At 45.7% G+C, this 22,388-nt stretch overlaps 1 protein-coding gene across 2 annotated transcripts in view; it reads right to left on the reverse strand.

Moving 5' to 3' along the window:
• The window catches only part of UBA6 (ubiquitin like modifier activating enzyme 6), a 1,607,755-nt gene that overhangs the window by 614,320 nt on the left and 971,047 nt on the right, over positions 1–22,388 (reverse strand). For both annotated transcript variants that reach the window (XM_069630498.1, XM_069630497.1), the window contains exon 23: positions 7,203–7,331. In XM_069630498.1, coding sequence (XP_069486599.1) covers positions 7,203–7,331 — 129 coding nt within the window. The remainder of the gene's footprint in view (positions 1–7,202; positions 7,332–22,388) is intronic.

A 22,388-nucleotide genomic window follows, 5' to 3' on the forward strand; every position in this document is an offset into this window, starting at 1 on the left:
GTAGTTTGTAAGTGTCCTTGCTTTGTGTGCTCATTGCGGGCTTTCAGTCACCCTCACCCCTCTTGAGACCTAGTCTTGACCGCCGCGATCGCTACCCTGATTGGTCTGGCTTGTCCAGAGGTTACCCTGTTCCAAGTAATTAGGTTGGCCTTCTGAACTTCTGCGCCGCCAGGACAGAGTTCAGAAATCCGTCTTAACACCTCCCAGCTGAGAGAAACACATCCAAAACATAATCCGATAAGTCCCACTCTTTGTAAGTCAGCCTCGCAGCAGCCAAGCATGAAAGTGCTGCTAAGGTTCGGGTGAAGGACCCATTCTTCCATCTGGGAGAGCCAATACACCCTCATTGGAAGGCACCAGGGAAGACAGATGGACATGTGCAGCAACTCTGGGTTCCACATTCTCCAAATCCAGTCCGGAGCAATGAAGATTGTAACGTGGACCCAAACAGGGTCAGTGTCCTGAGTACCAGTGGAATAAAAGATTGGCGGTAATGGATATAAGAGGTTGAAAATCCAGTTGACGGTCAGTGCCTCTCTAGAGAAACCTGTCGACAAAATTCCCTGAAGTATAAAAACTCACACTTCCTGCTCACTCTGGAAGCAAATAGGTCCAGTTGAGGAGTTCCCCAATGGGAAAATCACCTCCAGGGCTCCCTGGCAGAGTTCCCACTCGTGGAGGTCCAAGGGTGTCTGCTCAAGGCGTCTGCCGCAAAATTCTCATTTTCAGCAAGGCGAGACAGGTATTTCTACATAGCCCAGAACCACAGTCGTATTGTTTCTCTGCATAGCGGCAACAACCCCACACCACCTCGCTTGCTGAGGTAGTGCATGGCCACTGATTTGTCGTTAAGCCCAACAAAGACATGCCCTTTATAGAGGGGAGGATGGCAACCAGTGCCAGCCTGATTGCCCTCAGTTTCAGCAAGTTGATTTGTTCCCGCACTTTCAAGGGAGATTAAAGTCTGCTCACTGTCAGATTAGACACATGAGCGCCTTAACCTTCAAGGGCACGCGCTGGTGACTAAAGTTACTCTAGGCCAAGGCGGCTAAAGCAACAAACCCTTTAACAGGTTGTCTCACAGGCACCGGCATACAAGTTCGAGAAACGCAATTAGATACCTGCAGAAGATCTGACATGCATGTTTCCTTGAAATTGAGACCACTGACAACGGAGGGACCACTAAAGAAATACGTTGAGCAGTCAGGCCTCCAGGAATGCAGTAGGCCATGAGACCCAGTAAGCGCAGGAAGGCTATGGGAGGAACCTTTCCCAGGGATTGGAGCAGTTGTACCAGCCAAGAGATGTTTGCCACTAGGGCGAAAAAAGTATTTGCACAGGTACGTTTCCAAGACAGCCATGATAAACGGGCGGGACAGGCACAGCAAAACCAAAGACTTTTTGAAGTTCAGGGAAAAGCCCAAGCTGTGTACCAGTCTGCTGTGGAACAGATGTGCCTGGGGAGCAAGCTCAGACCTGCCAGGTGTCCAGGAAGGTAAATACATGAAAGGTGAAAACCCTGGTGGAGAAGAAAGACAGAACAGCAGGACTCTGAACTGGTAATGTCGCTACCTCAACGAATCCCAGGTTCTTCCTGTGTTTCAAATGAATAAGCACATGGAAAAATGTATCCTGAAAGTCCAGTGACACCAACCAGTCCTGCATATCAAGGCTTGGAGCATCTGGGCTAGAGTTACCACATTGAATGTATCATTGTGCAGTTTCAGATTAAGCAGCTTCAGATCTATGAAGGGACATAAACAGTGTCCTTCAGAACCAGATAGTAAATGGAGTTCCATCCTTTACATCGTTCCGAGCACAGTACCAAAAGGATGGAATATGGAGGCAAAAGGGGACTGGAATGAGGATGGTCTGGAGGGCGTGGAATGAAAGGAGGATAATAACCCTGATTAACGACCTGTAAAGCCCAAGTGGCGGACATGGTGCAAGACCATTACATACTGAATTGGGAAATTCTCCCATCAACTGGGAACTTGTGGAAGTAGTCTCTTGCACAGGGGCTTTGCGCCTGGGCTGGCCAAGGGGACTGTGGAGGAAGCAGCTCCTCTGCCCCAACTCCTGAGGAAACTGCGAGACTGTTGGCTACCCGGGGGAACTCAACCTCTTCCACAAGGGGCCCAGCTAGAAGGAAGCGGAAATACTTGCCCTCTGCTTCGTGGAATTGAGGGTTGTTGAACAGCCAGACCTATAAACCTAGCTGTTGCTTTAGAGGATTGGAACCTCTGTAAGGAGACATCGGCTGTTAAGATGGAATTCCATAATTAACCCTTTGGGTAGATTTATGGAGGCCCCACTTTTATAGTGAACAGGGAAGAAACAGATTTTAGGCAAACCCAAAGAAGGGGAGGGGGCAGCAGGAGGGGTGTGGGAGTGGTCTAGGGCTACAATAAGTTCACGCAGAACACCACCAATAATTCCAGTTAGACAGGCAAGTATAAAAAATATACAATAGCTCATTAGGCATTTAAAATACACGCAAAGCAATTACAATTTTTAGTATATACATTCACCCATGGGAAATATGGAATAGCATTGGATGAAAAAAAAAACGCAGTGCAACACAGGTAAGTACTGCTGTGACAAAGAATGAGGAGTGTGACCAGGTGGATTGAGCTTTTGGCTGTATTCGAAGAAAAGATAAACTTATCTGTTGCCGATTCTAATGGGGTTTCCCTACCTAAACTAAAGAAACTCAGGCGCTCATCAGGAAGTGTGTAAAAGCCCAAATCAAAAACTGCTGCAGACAAAATGCTTCTACGCTATCCCTGCCACTACAATAAACAAAAATTGTGGGTTCTCAGAATGACCCAGGAGAATGAATCCCTTCTCCTGGATGCAAAGGATGCCAAGTCTTCTCAAAGAAAAAAGTTCCAAGCTTTTCATAACAAACAGTTCGAGAGGATCCATATGAGGCTAGGAGAAGGACTATCTTATTCCGTCAGAGGCAACCTAGGCTTTAGACAAGCAGATCAGTCTCCAACCTCTTCCTCTCCCACTACTGAGGACACTCCCACCGTACTGGACATGGCGCTTGCGTAGAGAAATATCCAGAATCTGGCTGAAGCCTTTGGGAAAGTTGTCCCTGAAACGGCAAGACTTGACCGAAGTGCACCCTTCTTTAGTAGGGTCTCCAGTATTGGCAATATATTGAGAGGGATGGGACCTACCGACATCAGCTTGTAATCCCCAGAAACCACGGCAGAGTGGTCATGGAGATGGCCCAATCCCACCTCACAGCAGGACACCGTGGAGTGATCAAGACCCAGGACCAAGTCCTGACCAGAATATATTGGCCCGGTGTATATGCCAATGTTAAGACCTATGCGGCCAGTTGTTAGATTTGCTAAATGACTTTAGCCACTCCGGTCTCTACATCACTCTTAACACCACTCCCTATTAAAGGTTCTGTTCTCTAGGACTGGCATGGATATAGTGGGACCCCTTGAAACATCCAAGCTGGGCATTCAGGATTATGCCACCCACTACCTAGAGGCCTTTCACATGGAAATAAGAACACATATCCTGAAACATCTGGACACTTTTCTCTTCAGAGTGGGATTCCCCCAAAAAATTCTAACTGACCAAGGCACCACCTTTACATGCCACCTCATACAGGAGGTAAATGAGATAATCAATACCAAGACAGTGGCACCCTCTGTGTAATACCCCCTCAGACGGATGATTTGGTAGAACAATTCCAATTAGACCCTGAAGCGGATAATAAAAAAATAGGTACAGGCAAATGGTAACAATGGGGTACGATGATACCATGGGCCCTATTTGCCATACCCCGTTTGAACTCCTATATGGTCAGGAACCCAGAGACGTTCAACATGTTAAGTGAAATGTTGTAAGAAACTGCATTACCGATATCTCATGCTGCCAATAAGTTAAAAGCTCACATTAAGGCACTGAGAGAGGTCATCACTAGTTCCCTCTGCTGGGCTAAGGAACATCAGAAGGATGCATATGACCGACAGGCTGTCACGCAACCTTTTTCAGTAGGAGATCAGACATTAGTCCTATTAACCAGATCCAAAACCAAAATGGTATCCAAGTGGTATGGGTCATATAAGGTCCTGGAACATAAGGGCCTGCTCAACGACCTAATCTTGAAGACTAACCAGAGACAAAAGACCAAATATACCATGCGAACCTCCTCAAGATTTGCAGAGAAAGGCATTGTCACCGTGGCCAGCCTTTTAGTGGGGAATGGAAATGCCAACAGGCTAATTCCAGATAATCTCAGAAAAATCCAGCAGCGATAACTCAGATGTGCTGGGCCATGTTCCCTGTTCCCAGAGGTCTTCGCTGAAGAGCTGGGTAGAGTCAAAAACTTCTTCCGCCTTATTAGAATATCCCCTGCGCAGTTGGTTATCGTAAAACCGTACTGAATCCCAGAAGTGTGGAAGATGATCATGGAGGAAGATATATACAAAATGTTGAAGCTGGGTGTAATTGAGCCCTTTGAGAGTCCTTGCTCATCCTTTATTTTACTTGACGCTAAACCTGAACAATTCTTGCTATTTTTGTATTGAATTCCAAATATTCAATTCAGTATCTCTTCAACAACTACCCAATTCCAAGAATAGACAAGCTGATTGAGCAACTGGGGAATACTAAGTTTATTACCATGTTAGACTTAACCAAGGGTTTATTGGCAGATCCCTCTAAATCCCTCCGACAAGGAGAAAACTGGCTTTAGCACTCCCTGCGGTTTATTCCAATTTACTGTGCTCCCGTTCTGCATATACAGGGTGGAAACTATTTTTCAATGGCCGATACAGGAGATCCTGCGGCCCCATTATACATTTGCGGGGCATATCTAGATGATATTGCAAAACACAGTAGTAGTTGAGAAGAACACCCGTTTCATTTATATGAAATCACCCAGGGCCTAACAGAAGGCTGGTCTCCGGGTCAAACTCAAGATATGACATCTTGATCAGAATGCATTGTTCAGCCCCAGACAGAGAAAGTGAAGGTGGGGACCATAACATCTCCACCCAAGACCAAACGGGAACTCCGAGCCTTCCTAGGGATAGCCTGGTATTACCGCAGGTTCATCCCGAACCTTTCAACAATTGCGGCAAACCTTACCAATAAACAGCACAACAAAACTGTCTGAACCTGACAAGACCAGCACAGTGTAGATGAGCTGAAGCACATCCTCTGCAATGAGCCTGTTCTCACGATGCCCGATTTTAACCGGGAATTCATTTTACAGACTGATGCGTTCAAGGTAGGCCTAGGAGCCATTCTCTCACAGTTGCATGACTGTCAAGAACCCCAGGTAGTATATATTAGCCAAATGTTCCCTCAGAAACAACTTTAAATAACTGTGGAGCTTGAAGCTCTAACTATGAAGTGGGCCATCACCAGACTGATATTACCTGACGAGATGAACATTCAAACTCATTACCCACACTACTCACCCTTGACCTGGACATACTTGAAAAAAGACACTAAATGCCACAGCAAGAAGGTGGTACCTAGACTTACAACCATTCTGCTCCATAGAAAGGGGAAGACCAAGACAATGCCAACCTCCTCAGTTGGATCCCTTGAATCAGCTAGATAAGGGTTCCAAACTAACGGAAGGAGTGTGTGCCAAATCCAGGAAATTCTTCCCCTCTCCCCAAGGGGGAGCCACCCCTTTTGGACTGGGGCAGTGAGCCCAATAAGGTTAACCCTCCCCTAGGGGAACAGGAAAACAGGATCCCACTTGGGGTGACCCCCAACTTTGTACGACAGGCTATCCCTTGACAGGGATGTGGGTTATTCTCCCATGTCCAAAAAAGCTAAGCTTTGTATTGGCTATATGGGAATTACACCAAACAACTATGGGAATGTTCACAAAGTGGTAACTGGTATGGTTTCTGACACTTATAGGTGCCCTCTGTGTATGACAGGAAGGACCAATGGATAGTTCAGTCTCCTCCCAGAGCAGAACATAAAGGGCGTGTGAGACCTACCAAGACATGGCAAGCAGGAGAGAGGTATGAAAGCCTGTGGAGCCAAGACACAGAGGAGGGCCCATCCTCTTCAAGGCAGAATTAGGAAGCAGTCCCACGCCAATAGTGTGAAGTTCAGAGGAACACAAAATCCTGCAGAATGCTGCTACCTAGATCCAGGCCTGTAGCTGGAGAAGCTTGGTCCTGCCAACATGTGAAGACACAGAACCACCTGGAACGTAGTTGACCAGCACCAGCTGGAGAAACGCCACATTCCTGTCACTAACCGATGTGAAGCACTGAAGACTGAAAATCCAGACCCACGCCGACACCTTACAGAAAGTAGTGGTAGGGCTACAGATCAGGCTAGTTAGGCTCCATGACGGCGGACAGACAATTATGTACGACATCCTGACATACTTCCTTTTAACTTTTTTCTTAGCCTTAGCATAGGGACCAGAGTCGTAGTGCTAGAACAGGGTTTTGGGAGTGAAATAAACCAGAGAGCTTAAACCACAAGGAGTTGTTTGTCTCCTGATTCGGACTTATCGCACCTAACGCTCACATTTGTCTTAATCCCCAACTAAGTCTTGAAAACCTGTTCTTGTGGGCTCAAACTGAAAACAAATTTACAAAGGGCACAGGCCTATAATTCCTGAAGCTATAGCAATAGAAACATTGATTGTGAGGCTCTGCATCAGAAAAATACACAGGGTAGCCCATGCATAGCATGAAAGTGTCCTGTTAGGCCATACATTTTAACAAGGTAATTGGTGGTCTAAAGGAAGAATATACTAATGTCAAACCTTTCTTACATACTTTACGGGTACACAAGACATGCAGCTTTGTAATAAGCTTCCAATCTGGTCCAGTGGAAAAAAGGGATTGATATATAGCAGTTGATGTATGTATAAGTAGCGCAAGGCCTGCACCCTGGGGAAAAGGGAGGAACAAGGCTGTACCAGGAGAACAGGCTTCAACTTATTCTATATGCTTAAGCAAGATAGGTTTTACTTTTATTACTGGGGTATGGATTTTTCGGGAGTCTAAAGAAAGGAGGACAAGATATACCAGTACTTCCTACAATAATAATTTGAATTTAAGGATTATTTTGGCACCACGATAATCTTTATGGTGGCATCCAGAAAAGAGAATATCACAAACATTGATATCAAAGACAAGTGCCACTGATACAGTCAATTACAAAATAACATTTAATATCCTCACCTTATGGTTAAAATATTTCTCAAATTTTAATCTTGCTAGCTCCACGCACTGCAACCAGTTCCTAGGTCTTCGGCTTAAACATTTTATAACTTGAAAACAACCATCTAAGCTCTCGCCACACTGTACTCTCTGATGGAAAAAGAAAGAGGCCATATTCAGCAACAAAATAATTTTTTTTGTAGACAGTTTCACCTCAATTTGTTGACCAGTAACACCACAGTCATTGGCAAGAATTTAAGATGGAAAAATAATCATCTTTGTGAGAAGATATGACAACAGTAGAACCGTACATGCTATGCATAGTCTGCTATCTTTTGGTAGGTCAGGAGTATTACAAGTTGTTTACAGCAACGCAATAAAATCAGTGTCGACGGGGCATTGCTGTCATGATATCCCCTACCAAGTGTATGGGTACTCACAATGCTCTTCTGAGTCGACACACCCAGATGTTTAGTTACCCGCCTGCACATAATCATGAGGTCAGGCAAAATAATGTAAGTACTCTATATTTACGCAGCGTATGCACATGTGTATGCATGGAACAAGTTACATACCTTTATTCACATGCTCATGAATATTCCCCGCTTGACAACAAGGAATATTCATGAGCATGTGAATCCATGAAATATCCAATGCTGGAGAAATAATGTTTTATTTATATAGTGTTTACGCCTAAGCGCTTTACATAGTACACATTTACATACAATTTCACCCAAATGCAGTTGGTACTCTTAACCGTATGCGTGTGTTCGCCGCTGTGAAATGCAGGTTTGCAGTTTTCACCACAGTTGTTTTAGTTGATTTTCTGTAAAACATATATGGGTTTGGTGTTTGGGGGTGGGATTGGGCTGGGTGGTCTAGATGGGCCATTGTGGCCCCCCCCCTTAAAAAAAAAAAATAAAAAAAAAAAAAACAGCAGCAAAATTACATGGAACCATATGACAAACACTACCTTCCAGTAATAGTCCCTGTGAGGCTTGCATCTGCTTAGATTTACATGCTTTGCATAGGCCATTTAGGGGTTGGTGACAAATATTACATTATTTCTTTTTTTTTAAAAACTTTATTATTTTAATTGCAACAAACATCAAAACCCCATCCAACCCAACATACCCCTCCCCCCAACCCCTGCACTCACATAGGGACGTGTAGCCAACAGCAGGGACACATTTTAATTGAGGCTATCTTGATCACCCCTAGGGGATTTATAGGCTCCACAAGATTGTCACAACACCACCTTCACAATCACAATTCTAATCCCCGAATAATGGGTCTTTAACACAGGGTGGACTCCGGGACCAGTAACTCCCGATCTTTCTCTAGCAGGTAATTCCTGAAAGGAGGCCAATAGTAAAAATGGGCGACTGGAGGCAGGGAGCGTCGCTGCATACCTGGTCTCCCTTTGCTCACACAGACGCATGCCATCCAACCATCGAGAAAATGTAGAGGCGGCAGTCCTAGACCAGGCCCTCGCCACAAGGGACCTGGCCACCACCGTAGCCATCCTACAAGGCCAGTAGCCACAGTTCTGGTTCAAAGTCCCTCATAGATGGAAACATACTAGTCATTGCCTCCTCTATAGAGTGCCAGAACGCCCGTACCCGGGGGCATTGCCATGCTACATGATAAAAGTCTGCAGTTTCTGCCCCACATCTCTTACAGGCAGGTGATCTGTCCGGGTAAAACCTGTGCAAAGTATTCGGAGAATAATAACATTGGTGCACAAACTTGTAGTGTATCATTCTATATCAACAGTTTATAGATATATGGTGGGTTTGCATGCAGACCTGTTTCCATTGAGCCTCAGTTAATAGCTTCCCCAACACTGTTTCCCATTTGACTCTGTAAGGGTGACTCACTACCCCCTCCCAGATCTGGCCAGCTTATAGGTAGTGGATACCAGTTTCCCAGACGAGACAGGGTTGAAAAAATGACTCTGCACCGGGAGTGGAACAGGGACCTGTGGGAAGTTGGGCCATTTATATTTCAAAGTACTACGCAACCTGTAATAGTGTAGCAGTGTCACCGCATTACTTTCCCCTCTAAGGCATAATTCCTCCCATAGCATGAAACAACCATCTTGCACTATGTCCCCCAGTGTCCGAATTCCCAATGCCCGGAAAGACTCCACAAATGACCTCTCTTGCGTGAGTGGAATTCTGATCACGTTATATAGGGGAAAGTCAGGCGAGTAACAAGAAGTAGCACCCATCAGGCGACATATCCGTTCCCAGGCTTTACTTGTTATCTCAATAGGTTGGACCTCGTCCCGTGGGACCTTATCTTTATTTCCCCAAAGCATGCCCAACAACGCATCCGGACTAGCTATAGCTCTCGCCAATCGGGTGTGTGGAGAGTCACTGGCAGAGTCACTCCAGTCAGATATGTATTGCACCTGCGCTGCCAAATAATGCATATAAATGTCCGGGTATTCTAAACCACCAAGCTCATATGGCCGGGCCAACATTTCGTAGGCTATCCGAGGCCTCTTCCCCACCCATAACAATCTAGTCATCATTCCCCGCACGCAGCTCCAGTATTATTCCAGAGGCCACACTGTTAGATTACTATAAACATATAACAGTTTGGGAAGTATCACCATCTTGGCCAGAGCTGGACGGGCCACCTGCGACATAGGGAGACGGATCCATGCCTCCACTCTTTGTTCAATCGTCTCCAGCGGAGCCAAATAGTTATCTTTAAACAGCCTATATCTTTCAACGGAGACTGAAATGCCCAGATACCGTATCGACTGCGGGCACCAGCGGAACCCGTCCCCGACATCCGCTTGCTGCACAACAGAGGTCAGAGGAAGTATTTTGGATTTGTCCAAATTTATCCAGAGTCCCGAATGCTCAGCAAATCGAGCCACTTCTTGCGTCAGAGGGGTCAGGTTTTCGCGAGGGTGTTTTATATACAGAAGTATATCATCCGCATGTAGGGATATAGTGGAAAGGTGTGCTCGAACACGAATTCCACGGTGCGCATGCAGCTCTCGGATATGGCACGCCAGGGGCTCCATTGGGAGAGCAAAAAATACCGGGGAAAAGTGGCAACCCTGCCGAGTGCTTTGCATAGGGTAAATATACCTCGAGACCAGCCCACTGATGTATACCGCTGCCCGAGGGGCCGTGTATAGTAATTTTACCCAATTAATGTAGGTGAGCCCAAATCCCGAGCGTTGCAGTACCTTGAATCGAAAAGGCCACTCGACTGAGTCGAATGCCTTTTCGGCATCCAACGCGGCGACCACCATAGGCACCTTCGGATGGATGTTATGGACAAGAGTAAAAAAACGGCGCAGGTTATGTTGAGTGGACTTACCAGGAATACATTCCGCCTAATCTGGCAGCACAAGAGCGGGCATATAAGGAAGGATACGGCTTGTAAGGATCTTAGCTAATATTTTATTGTCTGTGTTGATTAGGGACAGTGGTCTGTACGATGACATTAATCAGGTGTTTTTGCCAGGTTCAAAAGGACGGTCACCAGCGCTGATATAGTAGATTCAGGCAAGGTCCCGGTGTCCAGGGCACTTTCGTACATCTTCATCAGGTGGGGGATTACCAATTCAGCGTACGCTTTATAAAACTAGGCTGTTATGCCATCCATCCCGGGGGATTTCCCGTTTGGAGGGGACTTAATGGCATCACGTATCTCATCTTCAGTGATGGGAACTTTGAGGGCACTACCCAATCCACCCCAGGGCTATCTCATCCAAGTAACGTATCAGCTCGTCATGGCCAGGGGTGCGGGCAGAGGTGTATAACTGTTCATAGTACTCCCTAAATTCATCACTGATCCCTTGCGAGTCCACCTTGATTTCCCCATCTTTACCCTCAATATTCACTCCGTAAGTGCTCTGGCGTTCCTTACGAATGGCCCAAGCCAGGGATTTACTCGGCCTATCCCCCTCCCCATACCTGGCAACAAGGATTGGATCCCCTATGAACCGGTCTTCGCTGTCAGCCAACTGCCGGAGCTCCTCTCTCAGCACCCCCGCTCACTACGGAGTTTGGGCGTATCCTGCCTTAGTTGCCTATTCTCCCTTACGCGGATCTGAGCCTCCAGCCTCCGCATGGAGTGGCGAATGGTCTTGAGTATCCCACCCTCTTTAGATATACAGCATTCCCTAATATAAGCCTTAAAGGATTCCCAAATTACACCCTGGTCTGGGACCGACCCCTCATTCGTTTGAAAGTACGTTACAATTTCCTGCTCGATTTCTGTGCGGAATGCCATGTCCTCAAGTGCAGAGGCTCTAAATCACCATTTTAGCGGGCCCAGGGAGGCCTTGGAAATCCTCAGACGCACTTTGACCGGCGAGTGATTCGAGAGGGTCTGAGGAAAGATGGACGCCTCAGAGACTCCAGCCATTACAGGGCAGGTAGCCATTATATAGTCAATTCTGGAGGCACTACCCATGCACCACAGAGAAGAATGTATATTCCCTGTCCTCCGGGTTTTTGTATCTCCATACATCCAGCAGCCCATGACATTGCGATATGGTGGACCACGCTTTAACCGCCTGCGGTGGGGCCGTTTGTGATGTCGATGACCGGTCAAGGTCCAGCTTGAGAGCTAGATTAAAATCGCCCGCCCATAGTATTTCATACCCCGGAAACTTGTGAATATGACTCGCACATTGGTGGAAAACTTGGGCGAATCCGTGTTAGGAGCGTAAATATTCAACAAGAGTAGATAAGTGCCCAGTATCTCGCCCGCAAGCAATATAAAACCTTCTTCACCAGTAACCTGTGCATGGAGTCTGAATTGTAATGTGTTGTGTACATATATGGCAACTCCCCTGGAATATGAATTGTAAGAGGAATCATATCTGTGTATGCCCCACCCCGGTAATCTAGGTACAGTAGCGCCACAGGCCAAGTGCTTCTCCTGAAGAGACAGCACGTTTGCGCCATGATTCCGACCATAGTTTGCTATTAAGTGGATTTTCTTCTGGTTGGTAAACCCCCTGATATTCCAGGAGAGGATGTCATCCCAAGCCCACCCCCAGGAGCTGAACTAGTCATTTTCCCAACTACTCCCTGCTATTCCCTGCCAAGCATTGCGCCCTGTAATTATATGGCATGATTCCCAATTACCTGCATCCACCACTGCTATGAATCCCATGTGAGTTTCCAATTGACAACATACATCCCCAACCCTACCAACTTTTGAACAAGCCCACCAAACAATTGGCATCTTCCCAACCCCACCCCTCACACACCAGAAACAGGAACTTACCGGCCTCTCGTCAACCCACGCCGCCTGAACCATCCCCTTGTTTCAACCATAACAAACCGCAGCAATAACAGCTGATGGAGCGCTAAGGGCAGCATGCACACTCCTAATGGCCACAGCAGCTTATAATTACACCTCTGGGACAATTCCTATTATTCTGGAAAAAAACTTGACAAAACATTATTACAGACACATTTCAGGGCTAAGCCTGATATTGCACTCGTTCAAGGGTGTCGTGGAGCGCGGTCCCGTGGTTCCTGCGGTTCAGGAAAGTTCGATGCAAACCGCTCCACCGCTTCAGCAGATGTAAAAAAGATTGTAGAACCATTATGTTGCACTCGAAGCTTGGCAGGAAATAGCATTGCGTACTTGACTCCCTTCTTGCGCAGGGCTGTTTTTGCCGCTTGGAATGTTCTCTGCTAGTCCTGTACTCCAGGACTAAAGTCAGGAAACAGTCTGATAGTGGAGGAACCCCAGCGCAGCTGGCCCCCCTCTCCGGCAGTGCGAAGGATAACATCACAATCTCTATAGTTGAAAATTCTGGCTATAATTGGACGTTCCGGGGCTCACGGTGGAGGTCGACTGGCCTAAGACCTATGAGCCCTCTCAACCATAAACATTGGTGTGAGGGAGGGGTTACCCAGGACTTCAACCAGCAGCGTTTCCACAAACTTCTCCATGTTGTCAATGGCCGTCGCCTCCGGGACCCCGAGTATCCGGACGTTGTTACGCCTAGATCTCCCCTCCAAATCCTCACTCTTGGCCTGGATCTTCTTGACCACCTGTTGAATTTCTGCCATTTCCCACTGAAGAGTAACCACTTTGTCCTCGCTCTCCCCGATCCGCTGCTCTGCTTCAGACATGCTGCCACACAGTTTTTCAATTTGTACTGCTGATACATCAACTTTGCACAATAGGGCATCAATTTTGGCACCCAAGCTGTCTGTACTACTCTTCAGCGCCAACAGCGCTTGGTTCAGGATGGCAACATCCAGCTGTACCTGCGATGGGCCGGGCGAGACTGCAGGCGCCGCCAGGGCCTGTTCAGGGCAGGCAAACTGGTCCATCTTGGCCTGCTTCCGGGGGTTCCCCATGCTGGGCAAAGTCACTGCAGAATATTGGGGAACTGGCTATCCAGAGACCCGTGAGCCAGGGTTCGCTGATGCCAAGTCCCAGGCCCACCTCTTCTGCTCCCCGGTTGTCTCTAGTCGATATTGCGCGAGTAACCAGGCAGGTTCTGCAGGATAATGCTCTCACCACTCTTTCCCCATATAAGCTTCCGGACCGATAGTGTCTTTGTGTGGGTCCATATTAGAGCCATTGGGCAAATAACTCAATTTCTTCTTCAAACCTCTCGCTGCCGACTCTCCCACCTATCTGGCAGACATGACAGATGCCATCGTTCATCTGGAGGGCTTATCCTTCAGTACTGCTACTAACCTATTCATTACTCTAGACGTGGAGTCGTTATATTCTAACATTCCACAGTCAGAATCTCTGCCCATCATTAAATTCTTTTTGAACATGAGAAGCGACCCCCAGCAGGAGCAGGTTCCCACTGAATTCCTCATTGATCTCTTGGAAATTGCACTGACCAAGAATTATTTCCGGTTCAAGGAGGACTTCTTTTTGCAAATCAAGGGCACCGCTATGGGAGCTGCTTTTGCTCCAAACTATGCTACTTTATTTATGTGGGCATTTGAGAAAGTTTCCATCTTTGACGAATCCAATCCTTTTCTTCCATCCATTATCTTCTACCGAAGATATATAGATGACATTATAATAATCTGGGACAAAACCAAGGGAAACCATGAAGCTTTCCTGACATGGATGAAAACTTTGAACGAACAGCTTCGATTCACCATGTCCGTTGATAATATGTCAATACCGTTTTTGGACCTTTTGTTGAAAGTGAAGGATGGGCTAATTGCAGTAGATTTATATTGTAAACCCACGGATAGAAATAACATTCTTCATTTTGACAGTTTCCATCCACAATCCCTTAGAGTCAGTATTCCTTACGGTCAATTTCTAAGGCGAGGCACAATTGCACTGATAAAAAAAGACTTTTCTACCCAGGCTGACATCATAGAAAGTAGACTTTCCTATAGAGGGTACCCTCAACACGTATTGCACCAATAGAGCAAGAGGGCACGCCACCAACATCGCGAGATTGAGCTAGCCAAGAACACTCGCGACAACTCTAAACACTCTAGAATGGTTTGTGCGATGACTTGTAACACTCACCACTTGGCTATTAAGAAAGCCATTAGCAAACATTGGCATCTATTACAGTTGAATAACTCCGATTTGGATTTTCCCATGTTTGCTTTTAAAAAAGGAAAAAAACCTTAAGAGCTGGCTATCTAAAGCCGACAGGTCCTTGTTTAAAACAGGACCTAAAACCATTACTGAAATGTGGGGCATGAATAGAATTCATGGCCATTTTCCATGCGGTAATTGCTGCCATTGTGGGTCTACTATGGCTACCACCTCTGTGAATATCAACAGGGTGGGGAACCTCAGGGACCACACTACATGTAACTCTAAGAACGTAATGTATGCAGTTACATGTCCGTGCGAAAAGACCTACATAGGCAAGACGTCCAGACCTGTGAAACTCAGAATCTCTGAGCACAAGTCTAGGATACGCACTTGCAACCTGACATCTCATCTTGTGCCCCACTTTTCAGACTATCATCACAGTTGTAACGATTTACGTTGGTGGGTCTTGGAACATGTAAGAGGCCCTGATCCCTATGCCTCTGCAAATAGACTTTCCACCCGAGAACATTGGTGGATCTATAACACCCAACGTCACTTAGTGGGTCTGAACACTCAGGAAGAGTGGGCATCGATCCCTAATGGATCTATCTAGTTGATGATCACCCTGCGGGCCGGGTTTTTATCCAGTAGGGCTTCTGCATTTATCGTGTTCTGTCCATTCATGCCTTTCTTTCGGGTTTTCTACCTTAGTTTTTCAGTTTTTATTTCAGTTCAGTCTATTTTGGGTCATCAGGTGTAGTGCTGTTGCAACCTTCCCAGACGTATCCATTACTCCTATCTATATACATTTATTTTCCTTATCACCATTATGATATTTTTTCACTCTTCTTCCTTTTTTCATTGTTCAGTTTCTTTCGGGCATATTGCTGCCCTGGCTTTTGCTTTTCCACCGTCTGCTACTATGATGCAGACTGTTTTGAATTTCTTTTCTTATCTTTTTTATTTTACTGCTTGGATGTTTCTCTATGGCTTTCTTTATTGCTCCTTTTATTTCCTTTCCCCTGTTTTTGCTAATTGGAACATTTACAAATAAGAGAGGTTTCCCGGTTCCATGACCCCTCGTGGAGTCTCGGTTATGCGTGGCTAAGGATATAGTTGTCCAAGATGGCGACACCATGGCCCCTGCGACGGTGTTTGCAACGTAGCGCACCAGTGCTCAAATCTTAACGCGTGATGCCACGAACGGTAGGGCTGCATATTTAAAACTCTTACTTAGGCGTTGCGGCAGATTCGTCCTGTCTTCAATTGCTGTCGGATCCATTTGGAGGAATGCGCTACTTTAAGCTGAAGGTAAGTTTTGCAGTGCGCGTTTATATAGTGATTAAAAGGTGCTTTGGTGCACACCGGGCCCCTCATGAGGCTGCCGCGGCATTTGTGAACCGTCTGATCTTGTAGTAACTGCAGCCCTGATCGGGGACAATGGCTAGTTAAGTCACTATGTTAATTTACACATTGTCTCTTGCCCTTTGCTATTCTGCTAACGCGCAAGCAACGTGGCTCCTGGCATATATTGTCTAGCTTACACCAATCGGAACTATTGCGAAACTCCTGATAAACTTTCAGGTCTTTCTATCACTTGCCCGTTGTGGCGTTTGCAGTGCTAGTCACACCATTACTCCACTCCAGTTTTAGTGGCCAGCAGATTTGACTTGACTAGATTTAACGTGGTCTATGGCACATATTTTGGTGCACCTGGGTCATTAATTAATGAATTTATCAGTCCATGCACCAATCATATAAATCTATGGGGCATAGCTTGCCATATACAGACATGTACCGTGGATGGTCATGCTGTAGTATAGTTTTAGTTTTATACACAGTTTCTTTACACTGTTTTTTTTGCATTCATTGCAGCTATCTGTCACTAAAATATGTTGGACATTATCCCGCCCTGATAGGGCGTATTTCGAAGGATGTGCAATTTTCAATCCTTCAATGTATCCGACTACTTGGATGGAAACTTTATTTTTGCTCACAACTATTCAGGTGAGTTTTTGTTTCTGAGCTGATTAATATACTTCTTGATTTGTCTCATTCATTTTTTCATTCATTTTAACTCCTAACTGTAGGAATGACTGACGTTTTATGTTCTGCCCCTGCTTTTTGGAAAGGTCACTGATGATTCATTGACCCTCTCACCTTATAATGTGTTCCTTTACTTGCTTTTTGCAGTTCTACTTCACAGAGAACCTGCTTTAACATGGTCCGCTTCAATTTCCTAAGGTATTCCTCGGGAATACGGGACCAGCTTTTGGTTAAGATAATGGTAATTTATCAATTAAATTGTGAAGCCTTCTTCTCCCATTTACATGTATAAAGGTCTTTTCCGGACACTTGAATAAAGAGAGGGCCTCCTATTCGCTATTTACAGATCACCTTGTTTGTCTTTTCTGTTTTGAATGCAATCATTTATGGTTTTGCTTTACTATTTTTTCTGTTTCCTTGTCTCTTCTTTTTATGATGTTCTAGGTGAGACCATGGATTTAGCTTGTATAATCTTTATAGTTGACTGTACTATTGTCTTATACACATTATACATATCGAAATTTCAAGTGGCAACTATCCCAATGGGAGTCCTGAAGAAGATGGGCCTCAACCGTGAAACAGCTAGATGCTCCGCACCATCGAAACTACCTGACCCCCACTCGGGTGATATCCTTCACCCTTTTGGTGTCCAGACAGCTCGGTAGCATCATGTTAGTTTTGACTGGATTGACAGTCTTGGTTTTATATAAGCACCTTATTCGACTATGCACTTTATTATTATAAACAATATGTTCATTTTAAATATGAGCTCATAATAAGGTTTAATATGTATGTTTTAAAGAAATAATGAAATTTAAATAATATCATATTTTTCAGTCGTTTTATGTTGGTTTTGATATGTAGTTTCGAATTGGGGGGCACTTTCCCTGGCTCTGTGCCAGCCCCCCTTTATAATTTGTTTTCTTATTCCGCTGACATGCTTTGTGTCTTTATCATATTGAAGATTTCCTTGGAGTCAGATTTAGCATTGGCTATTCGGAATTGAATGTGGTGGATTTAGCAGAGATGATGGCTTGTTTGTAGGCTTTGGATGCTGAGAGGAATTCCCGCTTGGCGGCGTCTGAGGGTTTTTTGGTTATATGTGATGTTACCGACCACAATTACAGAGGTAAATTTCATTGTGGACAAAACACTGAAAAACAGAAATTTCTTAGTTTTTTTTATTTTGGGGCACCCCATAACCCCCTTTTTTCCACCCTTTTAAAGTCACCCGAACCCCATACTGACCCATCTTAAAGCCTTACCCCACTATCCTTTATATATTTATTTAACCTTTTCTGTGTTTTTCAGTGTTTTGTCCGCTCTGTTATGTACCACTCTGTTTTGTTTGCAATAAAATGACTGGATACCGTTTTTTCCCCAGCATGATTCTGATTATCGCTTTTTGTCTCTGAGATCTTTAAGGTCAGGGGTATAGCATGAGTTTGCTTGTCTCACAGGTTTGGCCTTTCGTTGGGTTAGGGGGGGTGACAGTGTCTACTGTCGTGGTTAAGATGGTGGTGTAGAGATCTGCCAAGAGTTTTTGGTCCTTTGTGCGAGTTGGTTCCAATGTAGGTATAGACAACAGTGGCATGATGTGCAGTGGAAAAGGTTTTCTTCAAAGGTGAGTGCCGGGCCTGGTGCGCGGTAGATGATGTGGATAGTGATGGTGCTGATCGGAGAGGTGGTGAGTTTGTGTGAGAGAAGGTCTCCATTTTACTCTAGGGAGGTGTCCAAGGGTCTTATGGAAAGGGAGTCTTTGGCCAGTAGGGCGGCTACTCCTCCTCCTCCTCCTCCTCCTCCTCTTGTGTTAGGTCTGCCTTTGCGATACATTGTGTTGTCTAGGGGGGTGGCTAGATTTACTGCTGGACCTGAAGCTTCGTGGAGCCATGTTTCTGTGATGGCCAGGGCGTCCAAGTTGTGAGAAGTCAAGAGGTCACAGATATCTAGGCAATGGCCGGTCAGAGCGTGCATTGATCAGAGCTCATTTCAGCAAAGGGGTGTCAACATTGGGGTTGTTGTGTGGGATCTTAGGCTTGCGGGTGGTAGGTGATGCCACTTTTCTTAATGGTAAAATGGGGCAATTGTGGTTAGGAGAAGCGTTGTGGGTGTCTGGTGTCTTCAGTAGGAAAATAACAGATGGCCTAATGGTGCAATCTATAGGGTATAAGGATGTGTCTGGACCTTCCCGAGTGCTCTGCAGTGGTTGTGTGGGGGGTGAGGGGCAGTGGAGTGAGAGAGAGAGTGAGAGAGAGAGAGAGAGAGAGAGAAGCACAGTCAAAGGCATTTGCATCAGAGTTCAATGGGGCGCACGCAAAGACATTTGCAGCAGAGTTTAATGGGGCACAGTCAAAGACATTTGTAGAAGAGTTCAATGGGGCCAATGGGGCATAGGCAGATACATTTGCAGCTGAGTTCAATGGGGCACAAGCAAAGACATTTGCAGCAGAGTTCAATGGCGCAGAGGCAGAGTCAATTGCCATGGTATTTGGTTGGGTTGTTGAGGTAACATGTCGGGGATATGTATAATGTACATTTTGGTCTTTAAGCATGTCACACCTTGTAATAATGTTGGTTGAACTGACAGCAATAGTTTGATCCTGGAACAAGCTTCTAAGTCCAGTGGTGGCATTGGGTGCAGGTGGATGCACGCAATCCAGCGTGCTATACATAATGGGCATTGCAAGCGAGGCGTGAGCATCAGGCAAGGTCGAGATGTGGGTACGTAAAAACATGATCCTTGTGGTGAGAGGTCGTGGGCGAGCGGACTATCCCTGAATCCAATAAATGCAACAGATAATGCAAAATATATGATGGTGAACAATCAACTGGATTGATGTCAGACTTCCTACACCACACTACAAAGCTTTCCACTTACTAAAGCAGCAGTGTCTAGTGGTAGACTTACGTGTTTCCCTTAAAATGTCTATGCATCTGTTATGTAAATTGAGGTGTCTAAACTCTATGACCTCAGGAGCCAAGTTGCTAAGTTTGTTGTATGAAGTTGCGGGTGTAGAATTAGACCCAGACTGTGTGACAGCATGTTGAGAATGGGAGCCAACCTAATTGATGGGCACAGAGATATCTTGAGGAGGTGGGAGTATCGCGTTTGATGCACCCACATTGGTTCTATGAGAATCGTTTCATGTTCCTGGTGCCTTTTGTAGATCACTTAAGAATAGGGTTGGTGGAAAGGTGTAAGCAATTGATCCATAGTGCGTTACCCAGGGACCCCTTCTGTGGATATCTGGAGGCATAATTTTGCCATTTTGCGTTTTCTGTGGTTGCGAAAAGATCTACGTTTGGTTGCCCCCATTCTGGAAAAGTTTGCCTGAGAATGTCTGAATGTAACTCCCATTTATGTTCTAAGTGCTGAGTTTTACTTAGTGTATCTGTTAGGCAATTGTGTTCTCCTGGAATGTGTTGGGCCTGGAGAGATATCCCTCTACAGAGACAATCTCCACATTTTATGAGAAAGTATGGACAACCTCGGGAAGTGTGTTCTGCCCTGTTTGTCAAACATAGCTGTTAGAGTAAATTTCCTTTTTTGATAGACATTCTCTACACCTGTGAATCCCCCAGCCCTTTTGGGTGGACTCTTGATTTTGATCTGATTCTCCCAAGTGAGTGGGACCCCTTTAATCACACTCCATCATTCTTTTACTCTGTACTTGGGAACCCTTTTATCTCTTTTTGGTACTTTTTAACGCTTTCCTCTATCTTTTCTGGCATTGACATTTTTTTTTCTCTTTTTCAACAAACATTTTATTAAGCATTTTGACAAGGGTTAAACAGCGACAACATCAGAACATTTTATAGTACACCAAATTAAAACACAAAGCCAGTGACACCTTTTCACCCCTGAAGGGGGTAATGGGTAGTGGGGAACACAAGACCTATCCTTCATAATGGGTGTGGTTTTTAATGACACATTAACAGACTGTAAGAGTTCTAGCTCGGTTCGCCCTGGAGCCAACGCGTTAGCGGGGTCCTTCTAGTAAGTTCTGGATACCTTTCTGAGTAGTCCATGAAGGGCGCTGATGTATTCAGAAAAATGTTCAGATTCCGAGAGCGGATCGCTGTCATCTTTTCTGCCATAACTATTTCCCAGCATATCGACCACCATAGCGGGATTGAGGAGACATCTGCGTTCTTCCATAGTCGAGCCATTGTCATTTTTGCTGCTAGTAAGGTGTGTGTGCACAGTCGCGCTATCTGCCCAGAGAGCGGGAACACCCGACCTCCTGTTTCGCTCGGGAGTATAATTCCAGGATCCTATGGGATCGTTAGCCCGGTGATTGCTTTGATTTAGTGCAGCACCTCTTGCCAGTACCCCGCTGCTTTTGGACAGGCCCACATTAGGTGACACAGGGTGCCTCCGATTGCACACCCTCTCCAGCAGTTTGGGGGGCTATCCGGGTTGAATTTATTTAATTGGTCTGGGGTCACATAATACCTGTAACAGAACGTATATCCCCCTTCCCTGCTTGAAATTCATTGTGTGCTCTTGTGTAGCCTAGTCCAAATCTTACCCCATTCTTCTACATCTATGACTCTGCCTAGGTCCCTTTCCCAATCGAGCATATATTTTTCTTTTTTGGCCGGGTCTGTTTTATCTAAGAGGCGATAGTGCGTGGATATTCTCCCCCTTGAACTTGCCGATAGAAGTGTTCTTTCTAGTGCAGTTAGGTCTCTAGCCCCTTTTCCCCCAACTTCCCTGTGCAAGACCCAATGTCACAGCTGGGTGTAACGGAACCGTTCAGATTCTGCAACTTTGAATTTTTCCTTGCATGTTTCAACAGTCAGTGGGGAACCTTCCTCTAGGAAATCTGATAATTTTTTGCACACCACCCTCCTTCCATGCTGCAAAGCTATGCGGGGGGATACCTGGCGAGAACTCCGGGTTATTCCAGAGTGGCGTAGGTGGCCCTAGAGTGCCGTAACAGTCCCATTTCCGCGCAGCTGCTTTCAAGTTTTGTAAGGTATTTATCGTCGCTGTGAGGAGACCCAAACCTGCTTGGGCTTTTGGGGTTGGTAAGTGTGGGAGATCTACCAGTGGGACCGGACACCATCCTTCTTCCATTTGCCCCCAGAGTGGTTGGTCTGATAACTGAACCCATGTATATGCGTAGGATAGTTTAGCTGCTTACGTGTACCTTGACACATCTTGGACTCCCAGTCCCCTCCAGAGACCTGCCCGGGAGCATGATCTTCCTTGCTATTCTGGTCCCTCACCCCCCTCACCCGCCGCATATAAACTTTTGTATTTTTCTCTGCATCGAGAGTAGTTCACTTTTCGAAACTGCACCGGTAGTGCCACGCAGTGGTAGAGAAACCTGGGGAATAGGTTCATTTTTACAGCGGCTATTCGCCCGAGCCAGGAGATTTCTTGAGTTTTAAAATGCTGTAGATCATGCCTGAAATCCTTAAATAGTTGTGTGAAGTTGCCTTGATAGATACGGCCTGGCATTTACATTCTATTATTACAGCATGCAGCACTTTCTGTGAAGTGTTGGTGGAAGCACCAGGAGCTTCCCTTTTGATTTTCCTTGTGTTAACACGTTACCAGGGCAGTGGGACACTCTTTTGTCCCTTCTGTATTTTATGTTGTGAGATCACCACACCCCACCA

The sequence above is a fragment of the Ambystoma mexicanum genome, chromosome 6q (assembly GCF_040938575.1).
Source record: "Ambystoma mexicanum isolate Mex_15411 chromosome 6q, UKY_AmexF1_1, whole genome shotgun sequence".
Lineage (NCBI taxonomy): Eukaryota > Metazoa > Chordata > Amphibia > Caudata > Ambystomatidae > Ambystoma > Ambystoma mexicanum.